The 22,285-nt window shown below is 35.7% G+C and overlaps 1 protein-coding gene across 6 annotated transcripts in view; it reads right to left on the reverse strand.

The window, feature by feature from the left end:
- The window catches only part of TP53BP1 (tumor protein p53 binding protein 1), an 84,701-nt gene that overhangs the window by 41,031 nt on the left and 21,385 nt on the right, over window positions 1–22,285 (reverse strand). For 4 of the 6 annotated variants that reach the window (XM_023527804.1, XM_023527802.1, XM_011354993.2 and 1 more), the window contains exons 4-13: window positions 21,603–21,787; window positions 21,304–21,397; window positions 20,950–21,034; window positions 16,351–16,481; window positions 15,641–15,799; window positions 15,160–15,289; window positions 13,650–13,816; window positions 12,036–12,162; window positions 11,180–11,274; window positions 7,302–7,510 (exon numbers count right to left, since the gene is read on the reverse strand). In XM_023527804.1, the coding sequence (XP_023383572.1) occupies window positions 7,302–7,510; window positions 11,180–11,274; window positions 12,036–12,162; window positions 13,650–13,816; window positions 15,160–15,289; window positions 15,641–15,799; window positions 16,351–16,481; window positions 20,950–21,034; window positions 21,304–21,397; window positions 21,603–21,787 (1,382 nt within the window). The remainder of the gene's footprint in view (window positions 1–7,301; window positions 7,511–11,179; window positions 11,275–12,035; window positions 12,163–13,649; window positions 13,817–15,159; window positions 15,290–15,640; window positions 15,800–16,350; window positions 16,482–20,949; window positions 21,035–21,303; window positions 21,398–21,602; window positions 21,788–22,285) is intronic. The other 2 variants (XM_011354994.2, XM_023527803.1) reach the window with 1 other exon arrangement.

Here is a 22,285-nt window from a genome sequence, read left to right on the forward strand (position 1 = left end):
TTAAAAAATAGGTAGAGGACCTGAATAGACATTCAAAAGTTAGCTATTAAGAATAACATGTAAGGAGTTTGATACATAATGAAAAAAGTATGGAATGTAAATGGTGGATTTAATATATACATTTATTTTAACTCTTTCCCAAAACCCCACTAAGCAATTGTAAAGGGGTTTTTTAAGCAGAAATTTTTAAGGAAAAAAGAAAAGACAACTGAAACAAAATTTTGGAAGAGTAGTCATCTATTTAGCAGACTAGTGAAAGCTGAATTCTAAGCCAACAGTGGAGAAAGCCAAGAAGCAACCCAAATTACACCACAGAAACACCATACCCAAAAAAAGACTTGGGACTTGGCGGCAGTGCCAGCTAACTCTGGAAATGGTGGTGAGAGTGGAACTAAAAACAGGAGGACTGGTTGAAAATCTATTTAAGAAGCGTTTGACACCCCAGTCCTCTCTCCCTGACCCTCCTCTGCTCTAGAGAGTAAAATAAAGCATCTCTGAACTGGGAGACAAGAAGCACATTTACCAGAGAGAATCAGACTGAAAATGGGAAGATTAAATGAAAATTAACATATTAAATAGAACTTGCACCTGCCTCTCAGCACCCCCAGTCCTCTTCCACCAACAGACTTCTAGAACAATGACAGCCAACAGACAGATTAAGACATTTTTCTGGGAGGACCTGACCATGCTGAGACAAATTAAGATACTGACATTAGGGCCTCATAAATGACCTAGCAGATCACACTACAGTGAATCTCAGAAACAATAAGCACCAAGAACTTCTAATCAGTTTTCTGGTTTTTCACTCCTAAAGCAGACAATCAAGGATTATCAGACACCTGAAAAAAGCCTCTAATTACAAAGTCAAACATCGAAATTAACAAAACTAACTAAATTCTAGCTGAAGAAACAGTGACTATTCCAGGGAAAAGAAAATTTTTCAAAAACCTATTATTATCTTCACAGAGACATTAGTGTATACCCATAAGACGAAAATGCTATTTTAAAAAAAACGGGAGGGGTGAACATTCAGAGAAAATAGAAAGGTTTAGAAATTAAAAACTCAAGAGTAGAAATAACCCAGACAAAGGTTAAAAGATGTTTGAACCCAACAACTACTCTTAGGTATATACAAGAAATAAAAACATACATCCACACAAAAACTTGTGCATGAATGGACACAGCAGCACTATTCACAATAGCCAAAAAGGGGAAACACCACAAACGTCCATCAACTGATGAATGGATAAAATGTGGAAATATACACAATGTAGTATTATTCAGCACAAAAAGGAATGAAGTTCTGATGCATGCCACAATATGAATGAACAGTGAAAACATGATGCTAAATGAAATATACCAATCACAAATGACTACATATTGTATAATTCCACTTATGCAAAATATCTAAAACAGGCAAATCTATGGAGACACAAAGTAGATTAATAGTTGACTAGGACTGAGGGTGGAGGAAAAGGGAGTGACTGCTAATAGGCATAGGTCTTTGGGGACAGGGGTGGGGGAGGGAATGAAAATGTTCTAAAATTGGATTGTGGTGCAAAGAATGAAAAAGAATGCTAAAGAATGAAACTAGACTGCTATCTATCACCATACACCAAAATTAACTCAAAATGGATCAAAGACCTGAATATAAGATCTGAAACAATAAACTGCATAGAAGAAAATATAGATACTAAACTCAAGGACTTTGGATTTAAAGAGGATTTCATGAATTTGACCTCAAAGGCAAGGGAAGTAAAAGCAAAAATAAACAAATGAGACTATATCAAACTAAAAAGCTTCTGCACAGCAAAAGAAACCATCAACAAGGCAAAGAGGCAACCATCTGAATGGAAGTATATATTTGCAAACGATGCCTCCGATAAAGACTTAATATCCAAAATACATAAAGAACTCATCATACAATTCAACAACAACAACAACAAAAAAACAAACAATCCAATTAAAAAATGGGCAGAGGACCTGAAGAAACAGTTTTCCCAAGTAGACATGCAAATGCCCAACAGACGTATAAAACAATACTCAACTTCACTAGCTATTAGGGAAATGCAAATCAAAACCACAATGAGATGCCACCTCACACCTGTCAGAATGGCTACCATCAACAGGACAAGTTAATAACAAGTGCTGGTGAGATTTTGGAGGAAAAGGAACCCTCATTCACTGCTGGTGGGAATGTAAATTGGTACAGCCACTATCTGGAAAATAGTATGGAGGTTCTTCAAAAAACTAAGATTAGAATTACCCTATGATCTAGCAATCCTTCTTCTGGGTATTTACACAAAAACTTGAAAACACTTACCCGCAAAGATATGTGCCCCAACCAACGTTCATAGCAGCATTGTTTACAGTGGCCAAGACACAGAAATAATCTAAGTGTCCACTGATAGGTGATTGGATAAAGAAAATGTGGCACATATATATAATGGAATATTACTTAGCCATAAGAAAAGATGAGATACTGCCATTTGCAACAACATGGATGGACCTTGAGACTCATCCTAAGCAGAATGTCAGACAGAAAAAGTTGAGAACCATATGACTTCACTCATATGTGGGATATAAAATGAAAGCAACAAACATGACAAAGAGAGACTCATGGACACAGAAAGTGGATTAGTGATTACCAGAGGGAAGAAGGGGAGAAGGAAGGTAGATATGGATAAAGGGCGTCAAATATTTGGTGACGGAAGGAAATTTAACTTTGGGTGGTGAACACACAATGCAATATACATATGACATTTTATTGAATTGTACACCTGAAAACTATTTGATTTTATTAACCAATGTCACCCCACTAATTTTAATTAAAAAAATAAAAATAAAAAATAAAATAAATGTCCTTGAACTTAAAGGACCTGAGTTTCTATATTAAGAGAGCTTTTACCATTTGCCCAGAACAATGGATGAAAATAGACCTATGCCAAGATTGTGGAAAAATTGAGGACAAAGAGACTATCCTACAAGATTGGAGCAAGTTAAAAAAACAGCTCACACATGAAAGATCAGAATCAGACTGGCCGCTCACTTCTCAACATCACCACTAGAAGTTTGGATATAGTGGAGCAATACCTTCAAAAATTTTAAAAGAAAATTATTTCCAACCTAGAATTCTATATTCCTACAAACTATGAATCAAGTAGGAAAGAGCATGATACTAAAGAATGCCCTTCACCAAAATGAGGGAGTTAACCATGCAAGAAGACACAGAGCTCAATAGGAATCCAACACAATATAGGTAAGGACAATTTCCAAGGACAACACTGAAAGGGAGGTGACAGTTATCACCAGTCATAGAAGGCAACAGTACAGGTTAGAAATTAGGAAGCTCCAAAAGAGGTTTCTCCTTTGATGCCTCTGAACATCTTGAAAAGAGATTTTGACAATTAGTAGGAAGTCTAGTAAGAAATTCATAGAAGACTAAACAAATAAAAAAAATAATTATCAACTCCAGAGAAAACAAGAAATTTTGCAAACACGGAAAAATAATCATAATACTCCACAGGATCTGCTGTGAATAGTGTTTGTAATAATAGTGTTCGTAATAATGTAAACTCAATGATTTAAACAAAATTATGATGTAACTATACCGAGAACATGGAGAAATAGCTAAAAAAACTTTTAAGAATATAAGAAAATATAATCATGATGTATGTAGTTATGGAAATAAATAAGAAAAAGCTTAAAGAACTAAAAGTGGTTGTCTGTGGATAGGGATGGGAAGAGACCTTGTTTTAACTATCTCTTTTTTTTTTTGGCTTTTACAATTGCTTAAGTAAAATCAAACCCTAAACATAAAACTGTTGTAAAGGTACTCTTGGGAGATATTTTTGGAGGCATAAAATGTACTGGCTGAGACATATTAAAATATGAGTCCAAACAAATTTGACTAGAGTCATATTAGGTTCCAGGGATCTTTGAATTATGTTCAGCATCACTCAATTGTCTCAAATTTTGACTGCTGATTTTATATTTGCCTCTGAAGGTCTCTGGTAAATGTTGAAGGTGGGGCAATTTCAATAATGTCTTATTCTTCAAAAAGTTAGTTTTCCTTTTGTGGCCAAGTATCATTTCCCCAGGTAGGCATACCTTTGCAAAGACATTCATTTCCTTAAAAGCCCTGTTTGGTCACTGATAAACAACTGTTAACAGATCTCTAATATCAGCTACCTTTTCTGGAAAATTCTCAGTGCTCTGCATCAGTGCTTATAACTCATCCCTTAATTCTGATAACTCTTCCATATTATAATCATGTATAACTTCAATAGAAAAATAAAAGCTAAAGAAAAAGATATATGGTGTTTGAACATTAACTTCACCTCTAGGTAACCCTGTCCTCACTCTTTCACTGCCAGGATTAGCTAACCCTTAGGGAGTATTTGCCACGTTTAAGACATTATCCTAGGCACTTGATATATATTAAGTCATTTAACCTTCACAACTATTCAGTGAGGCAGGTAATATCCATATCTCCATGTGATGAGGAAAATGAAGCTCAATTTCAACTGGTCACAAAGACAGTAATGGTGGAGCCCGGATTAAGTCCAGCAAGTTCTGACTCTAAAGTCCTTGTTCTTAACCACTCCAACAAACTGCTTCTAATGACGCATAAAATGGAATTTTCAGCAACTATAAGCATAGCATTTGTGGACTACTTGCTGAATCTTAACAGGTGGCCTCGGAGGGACACAGGCTGGGGCTAAACTTGGCCTGCAGCTGAACCCCTCTCTCAGGACTGTACCACCAGACACCTACTACACAAAGCCACACTAATTAAGACAGAGAGACTTAGGAGCTTTCCTTAGTACATAGAAACAGACACAGAAAGGCAACCAAAATGGGAAGACAAAGATGCAGAAACCATATGACAGAACAGAACAGAGATCCAGGAATAATGGAGTCAAGCAATCTAACAGATGCAGAGTTCAAAATACTTGTTAAAAAGATGTTCAATGAACTTAGGGGAAGCATAGATGAACTCAGGGAGAATTTTAACAAAGAGATAAAAAACATAAAAATGGAAATAAATTATAAAAGGGAACCAGTCTGAAATGAAGAACATATTATCTGAGATAAAAAGAGTATATTAGAGGGAATCAACAGAGTGGATAAAGAAGAGGATAGAACCACCGATATAGACAATGGGGAAGCCAAGAACAGCCAATCAGATCGGCAAGAAAAAAGAAGCCAAGACTATAATAATAATTTAAGGAGCCTATGGGACAAAATTAAATGTAAATAGATCTGGGTCATAGAGGTACATGAAGGAAAACAAGAAGTTGAAGAGCTATTTAAAGAAATGATGGGAAACTTCCCTAACCTGGTGAAGGAAATTGACATACAACCCCAGGAAGCTCAGAGTCCCAAAAAAGATGAACCCAAAGAAGCCCACACCAACACACATTATAATTAAAATGCCAAAGGTTATATATAAAGAGAGAATCTTAAAAGCGATAAGAAAAAAGCAGTTAGTTACTGACAAGACTGGCAGTTCATTTCTCAAAAGAAACTATGTAGGACAGAAGGGCTTGGCACAAAATATTCTAAGTGATAAAAACTCAGGATCTACAACCAAGAATTCTTTATCCAGTAATGTTATCATTTAGAGTCAAATGACAGATAAAGAGCTTCCCAGACAAAAATAAGCTAAAAGAATTTATCAACACCAAGCCAGTATTATAGGAAATGTTGGAGAGTTCTTTAAGAAGAAAAAAACATGAATCGAAAACATGAATAAAGAATGGTAACTATATTCCTATCAACAAGTATCTCAAATGGAAAAGAATTAAATGCTCCAACCAAAAGATGGGCTGAATGGATAAGAAAATAAGACCCCGACATGGTACCTATAAGAGACTCACTTTGGATTAAAAGATGCACACAGACTAAAATGGGATGGAAAAAGATATTACTTTGATGGACCTAGAGAGGATTGCGCTGAATGAAGTTAGTCAGATAAAGACAAATATCACAAGATTTCACGTACATGTGGAATCTAAAGAATAAAACAAACAACAAAGTCAAAAATGGAAACAAACTCATAAATACAGAGAATATTTTGAGGACTACTAAATGGGATGGGGGTTGGAAGGATGGTGAAAATAGGCAAAGGGATTGAGTACAAACAGGTAATTACAAAATAGACATGGAGATAAAAAGTGTAGCATAAGGAAAATAATTAATAATGTTGTAATATTTATGTAGGGGACAGGAGTACTAGATTTAAGGGGGTGATCACTTTGTGAGTTATGCAGATCTCTAATCATTATGCTGTACAACTGAAACTAATATATTATTGTATGCCAACTATAATTGAAAAGAGATTCATTGAATTGTACATTGTAAATATGAGCAACTAATTGTCTATTATATTTCAACAAAGCTGGGAAAAAAATGAAATTTTCAAGAAAACAACCAAGTTTTAAAACTCCAGAAATCCATTAAATTTCTTTCTTCCTACTGTCTCCTCCTCACTAAATTTATGGTATATTACTACTCATTTCTAAATATAAACTTTTGTTACAACACCTATAAACTGAAAGGCATGAAAGAAGTTATCCCAATAACATTAAAGTGATCTCCCCACTTAAGCTCTTACAAGAGCAGGTATTTAGTTTGAATATATAATATAGTCATTTAGATGTAAGTTAAGGACCTTCAATTCACTAGAATGAAACCTGAATTTCATTTTTTTAATATTTAAATTTAAAATTATACAAATAAGATGTTAGTTTTCTCCTGCTTTTAGAAGAAAACTAATCTCTCATTTGAAAACTAAAAACCACCTTGATGTCCTCAGTACAGGAATAATTATGGTACATCCACTCAGAAAAATTTTATACGTTTTGAAAGAATATGAAAAATGATGTAACACTGAAAAACCATTATGACACAATGTTAACTGGAAAAAGATTTAAGTTGTATGTTCATGATAAACAACTTTATTTTTTAAAAAACGTGGGCATATGGAAAGACAGAAATGACTAGTAATTGCATTAAGGTAGAATAACGATTAATGCCTTTCAATTTTGTGAGAACACTCCAAAATTTTTAAGAAATAGTACAAAATTTAACCATAAAAAGTACATCAAGATGTTAGGTGACTCTAGAAATGTTCTAAAAACTAGATTGTGATGACAGTTACACAACTTTAAAAATTTACTAAAATATCACTAAACTATATGCTTAAAATGGGTAAATTTTATGGTTTATAAATTATACCTCAAAATAAAGTTGTTCAAAAAATGTTAGGAGAAAAAAAATCTTTCTACAGTACTCACATGAGAAAATTCAGGCTGGGATGGGACAGGAAGTGACCCAGGAGTGAAAACTGGTGTGCTCTGAGATACTGGAGTTGAGGCCTGTGGTGATATAGCGGTCTCAGGAGGGACAGGGAGGTTTTCTATCTCCACTGGTTCATCATCTTTGAGTTTCTTCTGAAAAGACTCTCTTCCTTCTTCAGATAACACTGACATATCCATTGGCTCATCTGGTTTAAAATAGGAAAAACAAATTTAGAAATAAGCACTAATCGATACTCATGTTCTAATATCACTAATTAAAATTACATAACAGAAATTTCCTTTCCTAAAATACAGTGACTTCCTGAAGACTTGAAAACCCATATCCAAAAAGATATTTGCACACCATTGGTCATAGCAGCACTATTCACAGTGGCCAGGACATGGAAGCAACCGAAGTGTCCTATGATAGATGACTGGCTAAAGAAGCTGTGGTACATATATACAATGGGATATTACTCAGCCATAAGAAGAAATGAAATACTGCCATTTGCGACAACCTGGATGGACCTCGAGATAATCATGTTAAGCGAAATAAGCCAGATTGAAAAAGTTGAAAATCACATTATATCACTTACATGTGAGATGTAAACCTAAAAGCAACAAATGAACAGGACAAACAGAGACTCAAGGACATGGACAATAGACTAGTGGTTACCAGAGGGTAGGGGGTGGGAGAGAAGGGAAGAGGTAGACAGGGTAATTGTGTCAAATATAGGGAGGTTGGGGTAGGGTGAGGTGGGTAAAAGGGATCAAATATCTGGTAGCTGAAGGAAACTAGACTTTGGGTGGTAATCACACAATAGAATATATAGATGTCAAATTATAATGTACACCTGAAAATTATATAATTGTATTCACCAATGTTACCCCAATAAACTTAATTTTAAAAAAGTAAAATAAATAAAAAATAAAAATAAAATAAAATACAGTGACTTAATTTTCAGAAAAACCAATACATTAATAGATCGGGCCCTAGAAATCCAGCAATACTTTCTTCCCCTGGGAGGAGAGAAGTCTAGGCTCCCAAAATACTGTTATAAACTAAAATGGAGTTCATCTGGGAATACCTGCCCATCCACATGAAATGTTAAAACTCTGATCCTGTGAGCCTCTTTCCTGATTATAACTGTTTTCCACATTTTGCATAGGAAAGCCCAGATTAATGGCAACTAATTTAACCATCTTCTATTCTGCCACAGGCCTTGAAAGGCAGTGAACTTGTTCACTATTCTAAGTAAATATCTACCTATTTATGAACTCATATTTGCAGCTGCTAAGTGCAGAAAGATGGATGTCAGGACAAAAACATAAGACGAAAAAAATATCAGTGCCAATCAGCACTGATTTATCAAAGAACTAAGTACAAGACAGTTTTCCTGAGAGAGACTGCTCAGGAGGGAAACATACATACATAAAACACTGCTTTCCCATAGTTTACTACCCACCTGCGGGCTAACAAAGATCTTCCTCAGAGCCAGCCTAGCCACCCAGGTATTTGATTCATCAACCCTTTTCCCCCTACCTTACAACTTGACCCCAAATATGCTTCCTCTGGACCAGAGGTCCCCAACCTTTTTGGCACCAGGGACCAGTGCTCCTATGAGAATTTAATGCCTGATGATTTGAGATGGAGCTGAGGCGGTGATGCTAGCACTGGGGAGCATCTGCAAATACAGATGAAGCTTTGTTCGCTGATCCAAAGCTCACCTCCTGTTACGCAGCCCAGTTCCTAAAGGCTACAACCAGTACCAGTCCGCGGCCCAGGGGTTGAGGACCCCTGCTCTAGACCACTCTCAAACTATCTCTGCCATCGAACTTTTCCCTATAATCCACTCTCATGCTACCAGCCACCCCCAACCCCAATATCCACCCTTGCTGCTTATTTGGCCTAAAACCTCACCTTTCGGTCTAATGCTAGGTTCGGTTGGCATCTGATGCTGCAGGCCTTTATTACACTGCCACAGCTGTGTCAAGTATTCTCATTACACTTTTTGATCTTTCTCACCATGACAAAGCACTTATTAAGGACCTGCTGTTCTAATCACTACCTATAAAAAGGCTTTAGGTTAAAAATCTTAGACAGCAAAAACCAAATATAGAAAAAGCATTCACAGTCCTACAAATAGTTATGCACAAATATTAAGCAAATACATTAAATCTAAAATACAATTGACAATGGAAAATGTTACTTGAAAAACAGAGAACTGAAGCATATACATAATATGATCCCAAATTATGTGTAAAGATACTTCTTTATATTTATGCACAGAAAATACTGAAAAAAAAATACTAATACCAAATACTAATTATAGTTATATCTGGATTGTGGTATCACAGATGACTTTATTTTCTTCTCATTACTTTACTATATGCCTTCCAAACTTACTGCAATGAGTATAGGCATACCTTGTTTTATTGTACTTCGCTTTATTATGCTTCACAAATGTTGCATTTTTTACAAATTGAAGCCAGACCCTCCACCAGCAAAAAGATTATGACTCGCTTTATTAAGATACTTTACTGCGATATTCACTTTACTGTAGTGGTCTGGAAGTGAACCTGCAATATCTCTGAAGTATACCTGTACTATGTTTACAATCGGGGAGAAAACATTTTTAATATAATTATTTTTATATGTTCACATTACAGATAGAAGAAATGGTTCTAAGTATAAACCAAACTTAACTTGCATTAACAGGAGTTTTTGTAGAATAGATTCACTTTCATTTTCATTTTTTACTGAAGATAATCACTAATCATGTTATGCTTAGAACTTAGAATATTTGTCGATTTGGGTATCTACAACTGATTTCAAGAGAAAAAAGCCAGACGCAAACTTTGTCATGGGTAAATTACACTTGAAAACAGTTAAATATGTTTCTATATCACTCAAGAGTACAGACAGCAGGATATTATAGGAGACATACACCCAGCAGGTAAGAGCATAGGCTGTGGAGATAGCAGCCTGAGTTCAAATCCTGTCTTTATGACTAGTTATGAGATCTCTCTGTGCCTCCATTTCTTCATCTATAAAATGAGGATAAAAGTAACATCTATTTCTTAGGATTGTTGTGAGGATTCAATGACAAAAACCAAAGAGAAGCACCAAGAACCAAAGAAAAGCACATAGAACAGTGCCTGGCATACACTAAATGCTCAGTAAATATTAGCTATGGTACCAATATTGGTATATGAGAGAATGAAAAGGAGAAAATTATGGAATTTATTGGAAAAGGCTTTGTAGGCACTTAGAAATATCTTGAATGACTAGATAGGAAACGTACTGAACAAAAAGAGCTTTAGAAAATGAAATAAACTAAGTAAAAAGGAAAGCTTTCTTGTGCATAAATATAAAATCACTAGGTCCTTAAAGGAGGAAGTAAATAAAATTGAAATGTCTACTGCCTGCTCCTAGCCACTCTTGGATGAAAACTGCTTTGATAATAGCAAAAAAAAACCCAAAACTAAAAAGAGCAAAAGAAACAATTTTTGATTCCCTCTGAACAATAACATGTTAACGTGTTGCTGAAAACTACTGGACCATTAAGCAATTAACCCAATTCATTATATTAATTCATTTAAGTTCAACTTTAAAAACCTAAAAATTTTCCCTTAAAGGTCTTTAAAAATTAAGTCAACAACACAGAATTCTCAGAAAAATCAATGCTAGAAGAGCAAAGAACTGCAGAGAGCACTTTACACTAGGCCACATCCCTAAAGATACGACAGACATGAGTTCTGCTAAATAGTTTAGGTCATACTGTTCTAACATATAAAGAAACAGTACATTTTGCAAAGCAGAAGTGCTGCTCCTCTTCTAATCTGGAATCAACAGACAGATCCAGAGAACTCACCTTTTCTTCCTTCTTGCTCTGTTGGACTGCTAGGAACGATAAAAGGGGTAGGTTGGAAAGCATCAGGGGAAGGAGCAACAAGATCTGAGGAATTCCTTTATATAAGAGAAAATCACAGGTTATTTTATCACAGCCACGGTTTTGCATTTGTTTTATACTTTTTATTAGCAAAAACATCTCAGGCATTCAGACAAATACTTACTAGCATTTCTCTCAAAAAGCTACCTGAGGCTGAATAATACTTCAATAACATTTCTCATATGTATCCAAAATTAGAATTAAAACGAAAAAAAGTGTAAAGCCATATGATTATAAGAGAAAGTGAATGATCAGACACAAGGACATCATGATTGAAAAGCAGGATAAGAAAGTGCTAAAAAAAATTCATCTGCAGATTTGAGACGAAAATATTTACTCCTGTTTTTTTGCCTAATATTAGAAAGATCATGCACATTTTTTTTAAAAAAAAAACAAACCACTTTGCCCTAACAGAGATGAAGAAATACTTTCAACTCTAATATAACCTATTCTCCACCCCATGCTGTTAAATGGGAAGAAGTATTAATCAAATGAAAGAGCAGAATGTTTGGTTGGAATGTGTAACAGTCTCTAAATAACTGGGCAGTTTCCTCCATAGTAGCCCTTTGGGCTACTATTGCACAATCTCCAAATGGGAAAGTAGATCTACCTATCTTCAGTAGTTCCACCAAGTTCTTACCCCCAAAATTCTAAAGCCTAGAGTTTACTTTTTGGTTTCAAAAAGAAAGTTGGACTAGTAGACAATTTTAGCTCTTTAAACCTTAGCCGAAGACCCTGAGGCATATTTCCCTGGCAGAGCTATTTTAGGCTAACTTACGTGGAAAGACTTTCCTGAACAAGGGACCTCTGACCAGAGAGTTGCAGGAGATGCAGAGTGGTGGCAGGTGTGGAAGCCAGAGAACACCCACCTTCTTCCCTTGAAGGAGTAGAATAACCATCAGAAGCTATTAAAAAAAAAAAAAAAATCTAGTTGCACTTATTTCTTAGATTGACATTACTAAATAGTTAAAAAACAAACAAACAACAAAAAAAAAAACCCACAAGCTCTGTACTGCAAAAAGAGTAATATTTGCAAGCATGTTCCAAAGAGGGCAGAAACTGTTTTCTAATTGTAGTACCATTAATGGAATGCCACACTAACACACATCTTGAGTTCCGCTAAAAGCCCCTTCCTAATAAATTATGGATTTCTTTAATAAAGAATTGATTTAAAAAATTCCTTAGTCCTTTCTGTCAAGATTGAAGGGAGAGAGGAAAAACTAGAATACTGATACCTCTAGTTGGCTGCTTCCCTTTTTTGTGAAGCTTCTATAATAAAACAGTAAGCAAGACTTTTATTCTAAGGTTTACCTAAGCTCATGCCATGAGCTTATGCCATGATATGCAGATGGGAGAAGTGAGCTCATGCCATGATATGCAGATGGGAGAAGTCAAAGTAATGCCCATGATACATGATAACAGGAATGCAGCAATTTTCATGACTAGAACCTGGGCCTCCTCAAAGGAGACAAAAAATATTAACACATTAGTACAAGGGTATACAAGCAGCCATTACTGATTTATATTATAGAGTCTCTTTTTGGCTCCTTCTTAGCAATAGATGGAGTTAACCACTATATTAATCTCAAATATAAAGGAATTTAAATACAACCTTATAGCTGTAATGAGAGACCAAAAAAGGTTCCTTGCACACATTTATAACATAGTAAAGGGATATAACTTTCTCTTATTCCCTCCTTACAACCAACAGATTACAGCAGGTCCTCCAATGTCATTTCATTCAACTTCATTTAGTTATGTTGATGAGATGTCCTATGAACTTGTTTATTATCAATTAGCCTATTGTAAAATTGGTTTTGCTATACATTGTTTCACTTAAAGTCACAGAACCTGTTGACAATATTAAGTGAGGACTTACTGTACACTGCTAGTTATTACTGAAGCTTTCTGGCTCTGTGAAGTTACAGAATGGGGGGTTAACAAAATGTGAAACTAACACCATTCTGGTCTTTTAAGTTTTAGTCTTCCTACTAGACCATAACTTCCTATTGGAGACAGATGAACTAAAAAACAGATGAGTAACTTGACTGTTACCCAGGTGAATATGAAAAATTTATACTTAATTATCATATTTAAGATCTGAAGACCTAGATAACAGAAATAGCTGCTCTGTCCGTAACTACTAAATTTACTATATTAGATATTATTCAGTATCTCCATTTCCAAGAGAGAAAATTATGTTAAAATGTTAAATAACAATCATTTCCAAGAAGCCGTTCTCATTAATCAGCTACAAACACATTTTCCTTCCATATCACAAACAAGTCTATATCCTGTGAAGTGCTTTCAAGCTTAAACAGTAGCCTCAATACAAATAAAAAGTTTACATCTTTGGAGAAGAGGAGCTATTGCAACTAATTACTCTTTGTACCTGTTTTATTGCTCTGGTCAAACAAGTCTTCTTGAGTTGACAAAACCTCAGGCTCTGGTGCCTTCTGAATCTGCAGTCCATCTTCCAGCAGTTCTTGAGTAGATATTTGTTCTTTTGTTTCCAAAGCAGTAAGAGATAATTTGGGACTAGGAGGCATGTCCTCTGACCTAGGAAATTCATATTACCAGGAGAAAAAGTTGCTATGTTCAAATGCTTTCATCTTTGAGCTAAGAAATTTTTCCTGTTTTGTGTGTTTTCCTTTAATAATTTCAAAAATTTCAGTAGCTCTATGTAACTATTTATTGAAGATGAAATATGATACTTGGTAATGGCACCAAACCCCTCAACTCATTTCAAAGCCTGTCTTAGTCTCTCACACAGCAATACCTCTTTTCAACTTTGCTCCCTGCTGTGCTTCATACGAAGGTTACTGGTGAGTGATTTAGGGATTTTTGTTACATACGCTATTATCTGGACATGCATGAAAGATTCTGATCCAGAGCACAAAGTCAGTCCTAACAATGACCTTCCAAGGAAAGGGTCTGGGTGTGAATTATCCTCTGCACTAGTGCACATATTATCTTCTCCTGACCTTTTCCATTTGATATACTCAACCTAAGCCCCAAACTAAGACTTCATACCAATACTCCTCACACTTATAAGACACTCATTGCTGATCCTTTTCCAGACTTAGGAGGTTCACTACCATTCCCCAAAGAAAACAGGATAGCAAAACTAGCTAGAGAGCAACTTTCTAAAGAAAAGCCTAAAAAGTCAGCCCCACTTAAGCTGAGTGCTTTGCATCAGAAAGACAAATTCTCTTGATATTCAACTTTATTCAGAACTCCAGGACCCCATTCCCCACTGTTTCTATTAAAGGACAATACTGAAGGTTTAGTCATCATCCCCTCCTACACACTGGAAGCATCTCACTTTCCTCTGCTACATCCAAACTTGAGCTGTTGACCTGAGACAATGCTGTTTTGGATACAATCATCACCACAGACAGAACAGAGGTATACTGTCCAATTCATACCAAGTTAAGAGCCCAAAGGACTTGGGAAAAGGATATCTCCCTTCATCTATACCATAAACTACCAAATGCAAGATACCTGAGGACCCAAAGCAATCTGGGTGCTCAAGTAGAGAAACAGTAGACTTTCAAATAGAACATTCATGTACCTTCTCCAAATACTGGAGAGGCTAGGAAAACTCCCACACAGACACAGTGCCTCTGCAGACAAAGATCAGAGAAGAAGAGTAGCAACCAAAGGTTAAGGTGCCATGCTTACAGTTATAGCAACAGTAAAATGGCTTTGTAATACACCTAAATATAAAATGAGGACATAATGAGAATTCATAAATTATCAGTGTTTCTACTAGACCAGAAATATGCTCAGTACAGGGGGAAAAATAATCAATTTTTTAAAATGTCCCCACCTGGCCAAGTGAAATGAGTATAATCCTATAGCAGAAAGCCAAACAACATTCTAGAAAGAATATGGTTTACCTTGCAGGTGGTGGATTCTGTTCTTCTACTACATGTACATCCCTACTGGGCTGTGCTACCACAGGATCATCCTTGCTGGGCTGTTCTGCCATAGGGATATCTTCATTAGATTGTTCTTCCTGCTTAACTGCTTGAAGTTTCCAAAGATGACAGAAAGGAGATATTTAATTTTTCAAAGTACTAAAAGCAGTCCCAAATGCTTTTTAAAGGCAAAGATTTTAACAGAAAGAAGTCCAATTTGAAAATATATACAGGCATCATTCCAAAAAGGAAAATAACCAACAACTCACTTACAAAAACCTTTAACCTTCAAGCCATCAATTGACAAGTATTTGCCAGACAACTCTGTCACCTTACTATATTAACTTAGTTTATATTAATTTAGATAGCTATAACATGTATCAAAGAATGAATAACTAGCTCTAGCATGGGAGGAAAACACTTAGAAACAACTCCAAATGCCAAAAAACATGTTTCATACCAATATTAGCATCCATATCAGATAGCCTAGTATAACCAGAGTTGGTGGTTACTGATTGTAGAGGCTCTTTGTCTGCTTCATATGACACAGTATGTTCCTCAACTTCCTGGCTCTGGGAGAGTTCCAGAGCCCCAAAGCCCAACTGTGATGAGGCTGGATCTAGGAACAACATCCCAAGAAATTAGGCATCACCCTGCAACATTATGCGCTGTGCAAGGTGCTTACAAAAGAAGGTCACGTTAAGCCCTTCACATCAAAGTCCTGCCCCCCAAACTTTTCAAAATGAATAAAAGCCCTGAAAGTGAAGGGGGAAAATGTGTAATAAAGCAAAAAAATTGTACACCATAAAACCTTATAAGCACCCAATAAAAGACAGACTATGTCCACTTTCTGAAGATATATGTAAACCAGACCCACACGCCCAGCAATCCAATGTACTTCCAACCCCAAAAAGCATACATCCCAAAAATATCTGAAAAACAAATGATAAGAAAGGAAGAAGAGTCCATAAAGGGGGCTATCGAGTGAGGTACAAATTCCTGAACACCGTATTAGGTGAAATATCTTAGACTACTAGCAAATTTCTTAATGACTATTCTCAATTTAATGATTACATAAATCTATAACGTGATAAAAAGAAATTTAGATATCTATATGCTCACATTAAAGGGACTTAAAAATCTACTATCCCGAAAAAGGCATAAAGGTACCTTCAGCACCAAGGGAGTGTGCGGCATCATCTGGAGTATCTTCCTCCTTTTCCCCTTTCTCCTTCTCTTCCACCTCTTCTTCCTTCTCTTCCCCCACAGGATGAGCAGATTCCATTGACAGTCCCAAAACACTACACAGCAGAAAGACATAATCATGAGTTTCCCAGATAGGCTGGGACACTTTGCTCAAAGCACTCTTTGAATTTTACTGACTCCCCACACACTAATCACCAATCACCTTTAAAGAGAATTTGGAAAAAAAAAACCTCACCCTCCTTAGTGCTCCTTTTTACAAACAAATACCAAAAAGATTAACAACTCAAAAACAGTGTACAGAATTAAGTAACTCAAATATTAAACAGAAAAGAAACAAACACATTTGAATTTTATCTTTGAAAAGATATGAGCTGGAGTAGAATAGAATAATCTTGCACTCAAGAGAATAACAGGCAAGTGATAAAAAAAGATGTGCATTAGATGTCTGGGGAAGGGGCTAAAACAATACACTACTAAAGCAAACACAGTTCACAAATATTATAGTAAAAAATCTTAGAACACATACATAGAACCAGAGTATCTGAATAAAATACAGGTTACAGGCCTATGTATTTTTAAAAAGTTAATATCACAGGTCAAGAAACGTAATAAAAGTCAAAAAAATAATGATTAGGAAAAAAATCTGCAACAAATACAACAGTCTCCATAAAATATAAGGAGTTCACATGAAGGACGCCAAGGTATACAGGGACAAACAGAAGAGACAACTCATAAAAAAAGAAATAAAAGTATCTTAAATTACGTAAGATATCAGAGAAACCATTTGTTGTCTATCAAATTGTAAATACTGTACTGCTCAAACCTGAGGTAAGATAAGCATTAGCAAATACTGTTTATGAGAGTATAACCTAATAGAACTTTTCTAGAGAACAATTTGGAAATATTTATCAAGAGCTCTAAAAAATGTTCACAGCCAATAATCTTAATTTCAATTGTAAGAAATAATTTGAATATGGAAAGATCCTTGTACAAATTTCTTAGTTTACTATGATTAAAAAAAAAACCTATAAATTCAGTATTACAGAAATTATTAATTTCATAATCCATAAAATAGTATACTATGCAGCCACTAAAAATGTTTGAAACAACTATATACAATGTGTAAACCTGGACTGGTTCCTGGATTTTAAAAAAATTATATATATGTAAAAGACATCATTCAGAAAATTGAGAAAATCTGAATATAAACTACGTTATCAAGTATTATGGAATTAATATTTTCTTAGGTATGATAACAGTATGATTATATGGGGTAATATATTATTCTTAGGGGATGTATACTAAAATATTTAAGGGGTACTATAATGTCTGCAACTTAGTTTCAAATGATCCAGCTCCTCAAAGAAAAGTATGTGTACTATCCTTTCACCTCTTCTGTAGGCTTAAACTTTTAAAATATAAAATTTGGGAGAAATGCTATTAAGAGTTTTTTCATGGAGAAAATGCTCATATTATTAAGCAAAAGGGTCAGCAAACACATGAACTTACTTTTCACATGTCAACTATAAAAATCAAGTATACAAAAAAAAGAGGGAAAATATGCGAAAATGTTTATAGCAATTAGCCTCCAAGGGGCGAACTATAGATGACATTTTTTGCTTCCTTGTTACCCTACACATTTAATATTTTGTATGACTATTAAGCATAACTTAAGCATAAAAGATACGAAAATTTTAATTTGTAAAATTGGGGACCATTATCCAAGAAAAAGAACTAAATTTCACAAAATAAAATATAGTTGACCCTTGAACAACACACTGGAAAGGGGCGCCGACCTCCACATAGTTCAAAATCCATGTATAACTTTGACACACTCAAAACTTCAGTCACCCCTTGGGATCTGCAGGGGATTGGTTCCAGGACCCCTGCAGATAACTAAATCCACGGATGTTCAAGTCCGTTATATAAAATAGTATAGAAAAATGCATACAGTCAGTCCTCCACATCCATGGCTCCCCAACCACAGATCAAAAATACTGTTTTCCATTCGCAGTTGGCTGAACCTGCAAATGCAAAACCGGGGACAGGGAGGGCCCAATGTATATTAATTGAAAAATATCCACATATAAGCAAACCCACGTAGTTCAAACCCATGTTGTTCGAAGGCCAACTACAGAACATTACCTACATAATGGAAGGACCAGATGCATGACTTTGGGAAATATAGGGAAAGAAAGTCCAAGAACAAATATGACAAAAAGTGAGAAAGCAATGAAAGACAAAACAAACCACACATCTTGGATCTTCCTCAGTCTCTTCTGGTGGTTTTATTCATGTCCTGCCCTCTGAATGCTGGTAGGCCCAGTGAGCCCTTGGATCTTTTCTCCACCCACACTCACCTCCTTTGTGATCTTATCCAGACTCATGGCTTTGAATATCATCCATATGCGTATGACTCTGCAATTTAAATCTCCAGCTTAGACCTTCCCCCTGAGCTCCAGATTTGCATATCCTCAATGTCCTCCAACTGGTAATTGAAAAGGCAGCTCAACTGTAACATGTCTAAAACTGACCTTCTCTTGCAGTCCATCTCAATCAGTAGCAACTCCATTCTACTAGTTACCAAACCAAAAACATGGAATCACTGTTACTTCCTTCTTAACTCTCGTATTCAACATCCAATCTGTCTTTGAATCCTATTTTCAAAAACCTAGAATCTCAATACTCTCTCCACTTCTACTCTGACTCTCTCCACTTCTACTCTGGTCTAGCCACTGTCCTATCTTGCCCAAATAATTTCAATAGTCTCCTAGTTGATCTTCCCGCCTCTGCCTTTGCTTTGCTTTAAGTATATTTTTTATTATTATTTTATTTAAAAAGCTTATTTTATTTTTATTTTTTCTCAGCTTTATTGAGGTATAATCAAGAAATAAAAATTACATATCCTTTAGTCTATTCTTGATCCAGCAGCCAGAGTGATCCTGTTAAAATCTAAGCCAGATCCTGTTAAAATCTAACTCTGCTCAAAACTCTTAAATGCCTTCCTATCTAAGAGTAACAGCCAAATTCCTCACAGTGACCCATAAGGCCTTACATATTCTGGTCTCCTTTTTACTTCTCTGACCTCTTCTCCCTCTCCTCTCAATCACTCCACTCCAATCATGCTAACCTCCTTTCCAGTTCTCAAATATTCCAGGCATGTTCATGCCTCAGGGCCTTTGCACTCACTATTCACTTATGCCAGATAACAGCAGAGATGATTACTCAAGATTTTTAATCAAATGTCACAACAGTGAAGCATTCCCTAAGTCACCCTAGCTAAACTTGCAAATCCTATAACATCTCCAATCCCGTTTTATTTTTCTCTTCAGCCCTTATGAATGTCTAACATACTGTATCTTTTACTTATTTATCATGTATTTCCATATCCCATACAAGAATGTAAGCTACATTAAGGTCTAGGATTTTTCTCTTCTCATCAATTTGTATCCCCAAAACTCAATAATGCTTGACATACAGGAAATAATAAATATTTGTAGAATGCGGTAAATCGGAAGAGGCTTGAAATACACCAGATTACAGACAAAAAATAGTATTGTTAAACTCTTCTCCACTATCTAAAGCTGACAGAAGAAAACACAGGTTTAAATACACTATTTAGAAGTATAAAAGTAGACAATAAAAGAACTAAAATAATTATTACAAAAATTGGGAGTGTCTTGTGAGTTAAATCTTTAATTATGGAACTCAATTGTCTTAATCTGATAAAACAAGAAACGGCAGTATAATAGTGTTACTTAGTTATACAATAGTACTAAAAGCTAGGAAGATAATCTCCCGAGGAAGTAAAAACACAAACACTTTAAAAGAGTTGCCTCTGTGAAAAGAAACTAAGGATGGGAAAGAACTCTTTACTTTTCATTATAAGCTCTTTTTAAAATAAACTATGTATTTATATTACTCTGTTAAAAATATTTAACAGATCTCATCAAAACTAAAAACCTACTCTGTGGAAAACCCTCTGAGGAAGATGAAAAGACAAACTACAGAATAGGAGAAAATATTTGCAAAACACATACCCTACAAGGGATTACTATCTTGACTATGTAAAGAACTCTCAAAACAACAAAAAAATCCAACCTAGTGTCTAACGTAGGAGACAAATTCAATGAATGGCTAATGTAAAGATATACATAAGACAAAGTAAAAATGAATAGTTTAGGGTATAAATTAAATATTCTGCATCTAAAACTGATGAGGTACTTTGGTTGGTTGGTGGAAAGCATGCCTAACAGCTTTGATAATATATCTAAATATTTACTGATTTTTTTTTTCCACTAAGTCACATCTATGCTAAGAATGAGAAATGCTTATTTTGTTTCACATGCACAAGATAGATCATAATCTAAATAATGTAGGTATAAAAAATGTTATTACCTTCACAAAAGAGATTCCAGCTATCGGTACTAACACAATCCTCAAATCCCACTCCCTAATTCACAAATATAAGATTCATCCCTTTATCCTTGGGATGAGGCAAAGATACAGATAAAAGAATTGATCCATAATAAATGTAATAAATTCCTTCAAACACTAGTATACCTGCTTGTCCTATTTGGCTGAGGTAATTGTTCAATGACCTGACTGATGGAACCACATGTATCCAAATGAGAAGAATCCATAGGATCTGAAAAACATAATTGGATATTAGCACAAAAAGCATTTATTTACCACTAAACTTTAATACAAATTCAGGAATGTAGACAGTACCAATCTAATAAGCTATACCCCATACAGGAATTATAGAAAACTAACGTTTTGAGCGCTTACTATATGCACCAAGATACTGTGCTAGCCTTCTTTACATACATTCGCCACAACCACATAATGTTTAAATCCACTCAGTTCTAACAAGTGCATCCTTGCAAAAGGGACTGAGAGCTTTAAACACCTCACCTGAAGTTTGGTTTTCTTTCAGATGTTCATTGAATCCACTATTACTGTCTCCTTGTTCTGCTCCAGCTGGTTGCTCAGGATTGGACACAACATCCTAGAAAATATACATATATAAATACCCCCACTATATATGAAATAACCCAAAATGAGACATATTTTTCTTGAACATATTTTCATTTTCCTAACTAACTTTATCCAAAAGATAGTGATCTCCTAAGTACTTATGGCTGCTGATTGGTCTAGATTAGGAAAAAAAAAAAAAAACCTGCTCAATCATTTCCAAACAAGATATCACTCACCAATACAGGATTCTCTTTGTGCGTCTGCAAATTAGGAAGGTGTCGAGATAATATACTGAAGTGAGAACCAGAATCATCTTCTAGAACCTCGCTTTCAGCCTGAGAATCTTCAATTATCAGGCAAGGAGTGTCTTGTTGAGAGAAATCTGAATCCAACTGACTTCCACTAGGGTCCATCTGCTCCCCTGGAATGGAAAAACAAAAGATCAGTTCTATGTAACCTACTAGCCTTCTTCACTCAGTTTAAGCTTAAATACTGGGGCAGGAAGTACAGGAGCTGGGAAAGGAGAGACTAGTCTAGAGCTCTTTCAATTAGAACATTACTATATTTATAATCTTGCAAGCTCTTCCCTATTATACCTCCAAAAACCCAATTTCCTCGTTATTTACAATCTGCCTGCCTATCCTCCTCCCTCTCTTTTTCTACCACCTTCCCGTAGACACCCTTTCCCCTCCTTCCTAACCTCTATTCTTCCCGCCCCTTTTTCCATCCCCCCACAACTCTCCCTACGTCCTTCTGGCGCCTCTACCACCCCCAAAAGGCTGCTTTGTAATCTCTGCTGCCAGAACCCCCACAGCCCTTCACGCTGCCTCACGACCACCCAGCCTTCCTAGCTACTGCTTCCCCACCCCCTCCTCAGGGCCCTCCAACCCTTTCCCAGTCACCGCCGCCATGCTTGCCA

This window comes from Pteropus vampyrus, unplaced genomic scaffold (genome assembly GCF_000151845.1).
Source record: "Pteropus vampyrus isolate Shadow unplaced genomic scaffold, Pvam_2.0 Scaffold19, whole genome shotgun sequence".
Classification (NCBI taxonomy): Eukaryota; Metazoa; Chordata; class Mammalia; order Chiroptera; family Pteropodidae; genus Pteropus; species Pteropus vampyrus.